The sequence below is a fragment of the Procambarus clarkii genome, chromosome 24, assembly GCF_040958095.1.
Source record: "Procambarus clarkii isolate CNS0578487 chromosome 24, FALCON_Pclarkii_2.0, whole genome shotgun sequence".
NCBI classification, from domain to species: domain Eukaryota; kingdom Metazoa; phylum Arthropoda; class Malacostraca; order Decapoda; family Cambaridae; genus Procambarus; species Procambarus clarkii.
The window spans coordinates 17991219-17994157 of NC_091173.1; the positions used below are offsets into that span (position 1 = coordinate 17991219).

The window sequence follows — 2939 nt, forward strand, 5'->3', positions numbered from 1 at the left end:
GTGTTTAAGTCAATTTGAGTATATAGCTATACTGGCTTAGCTTGGAAGGTTCATGACCAAAGATCACATTCACTACCAAAAATATACCACCTACGGGCTATTCATGCCCGTGTCACGTCTTGGTTGGCTTAATCTTCATTAATCAATCGCCTGGAAGGGTTAGGATTACAGGTTAGGAGATGGGATATGAGGTCTGAAGTGGAATAACGGCGCCCAAACTCTTGGACCATCGGGAATCGAACTCCGACCATGCAGGAAACGAGGTCATTGCGGAACCGATAAGGAAAAGGATATAAATAAAAAGTTGACAGTCGCAGTTTGAGCAGGTGTTAACGAGGACACAGGTGAGCAATAAGCTGTCTTTGCTTACGACAAAGCAAAGTTGCTTTGCCTCCACGTGGAGGACAAAGACAGCTTCACCTTTCACCACAAGACCCAGTGCCAGCCTCAAATCACTAATGTTTATATATGTTTATTAATATTTTTTGCGTATTTCCATGAGACATGGAGTAAGTAAGGATGTTTGGTGGAAGCCCCTTTTATTTTGACGCTTAAACTTACTACTGTTACTCCCAACATAATCAGCAACGAGCGAACCCAAACAACCCACCAAACCATAGAGTCCAGTGCATAGAAATCGTACGTATGTATGGGGCGTAACGTGTCTTCATAGGTTTCATTTCTAACGTTGGCTACGATAACGTCAAAATCGCGACCTATTAGCTAAGAGGGCGAGCAGTGTCATTACCAGTATACAGTAGTTTAACACTATATATCACAACTCGAATCGTGCGAGGAATGTTTTTAATCTATGCTGTATGACGCGTATGATGAGTCTGTCGTGTGTGGTTCCTGTGGTATGATGAGTCTGTCGTGTGTGGTTCCAGTGGTATGATGAGTCTGTCGTGTGTGGTTCCAGTGGTATGATGAGTGTCGTGTGTGGTTCTTGTGGTATGATGAGTCTGTCGTGTGTGGTTCCAGTGGTATGATGAGTCTGTCATGTGTGGTTCCAGTGGTATGATGAGTCTGTCGTGTGTGGTTACTGTGGTATGATGAGTCTGTCATGTGTGGTTCCAGTGGTATGATGAGTCTGTCGTGTGTGGTTACTGTGGTATGATGAGTCTGTCGTGTGTGGTTCCAGTGGTATGATGAGTCTCACTGACGAGTCTGATGAGAGACGATTAGGCAGGGTGTTAAGGTCGGGCAGCGATCCAGTCTGTGGCCGGCTTTAAGGTTAAATCCAAGCCACTTGTGTCTTAACTAACAACATTAACCCGGCACTTTTTTCCATCATGTAACACTAGTCAACTGTTTTAGAACACTAGTGTTTCATAGCATTATAGCTGGCTATCATAAGTAACGTGACGTCAGCATTATAGCTGGCTATCATCAGTAACGTGACGTCAGCATTATAGCTGGCTATCATAAGTAACGTGACGTCAGCATTATAGCTGGCCATCATAAGTAACGTGACGTAAGCATTATAGCTGGCTATCATCAGTAACGTGACGTCAGCATTATAGCTGGTTATCATAAGTAACGTGACGTAAGCATTATAGCTGGTTATCATCAGTAACGTGACGTAAGCATTATAGCTGGCTATCATCAGTAACGTGACGTCAGCATTATAGCTGGCTGTCATAAGTAACGTGACGTAAGCATTATAGCTGGCTATCATAAGTAACGTGACGTAAGCATTATAGCTGGCTATCATCAGTAACGTGACGTCAGCATTATAGCTGGTTATCATAAGTAACGTGACGTAAGCATTATAGCTGGCTATCATAAGTAACGTGACGTCAGCATTATAGCTGGCTATCATAAGTAACGTGACGTAAGCATTATAGCTGGCTATCATCAGTAACGTGACGTCAGCATTATAGCTGGTTATCATAAGTAACGTGACGTCAGCATTATAGCTGGCTATCATCAGTAACGTGACGTCAGCATTATAGCTGGTTATCGTCAGTAACGTGACGTAAGCATTATAGCTGGCTATCATAAGTAACGTGACGTCAGCATTATAGCTGGCTATCATAAGTAACGTGACGTAAGCATTATAGCTGGCTATCATAAGTAACGTGACGTAAGCATTATAGCTGGCTCTCATAAGTAACGTGACGTCAGCATTATAGCTGGCTATCATAAGTAACGTGACGTAAGCATTATAGCTGGCTATCATAAGTAACGTAACGTCAGCATTATAGCTGGCTCTCATAAGTAACGTGACGTAAGCATTATAGCTGGCTCTCATAAGTAACGTGACGTCAGCATTATAGCTGGCTATCATAAGTAACGTGACGTCAGCATTATAGCTGGCTGTCATCAGTAACGTGACGTCAGCATTATAGCTGGCTGTCATCAGTAACGTGACGTAAGCATTATAGCTGGCTATCATAAGTAACATGACGTAAGCATTATAGCTGGCTATCATAAGTAACGTAACGTCAGCATTATAGCTGGCTATCATAAGTAACGTGACGTAAGCATTATAGCTGGCTATCATAAGTAACGTGACGTAAGCATTATAGCTGGCTATCATAAGTAACGTGACGTAAGCATTATAGCTGGCTATCATAAGTAACGTGACGTAAGCATTATAGCTGGCTATCATAAGTAACGTGACGTAAGCATTATAGCTGGCTATCATAAGTAACGTGACGTCAGCATTATAGCTGGCTATCATAAGTAACGTGACGTAAGCATTATAGGTGGCTATCATAAGTAACGTAAGCATTATAGCTGGCTCTCATAAGTAACGTAAGTGTCATAAGTGTGATGAAACATAACAAAGCCACAAAGTATTTGTATTAAAATTTGCACTTTTCCAACAACAGTAAAATTGTTTAATCGAAAAAAACTTACTTGATTTGTATTAATATTCTCAACTTGTGATTAAAAAAACCCTACATGGAAAATATTTACTGCTCTTTAAGCCT

The 2939-nt window shown here is 41.5% G+C and overlaps 1 protein-coding gene across 1 annotated transcript; it reads right to left on the minus strand.

Annotated features, from left to right (window-relative positions):
• Positions 1 to 1321: 1321 nt before the first annotated feature.
• Positions 1322 to 2737, minus strand: LOC138367957 (streptococcal hemagglutinin-like). Its single transcript, XM_069330241.1, has one exon. The coding sequence runs from the start codon at positions 2735 to 2737 to the stop codon at positions 1322 to 1324; it is 1416 nt and encodes a 471-aa protein (XP_069186342.1).
• Between the last annotated feature and the right edge of the window lie 202 nt (positions 2738 to 2939).

Coding starts and splice junctions, on each gene's coding strand:
- LOC138367957 (XM_069330241.1), bottom strand. CDS start 2,737: ATGCTTACGTTACTTATGATAGCCACCTATAATGCTTACGTCACGTTA.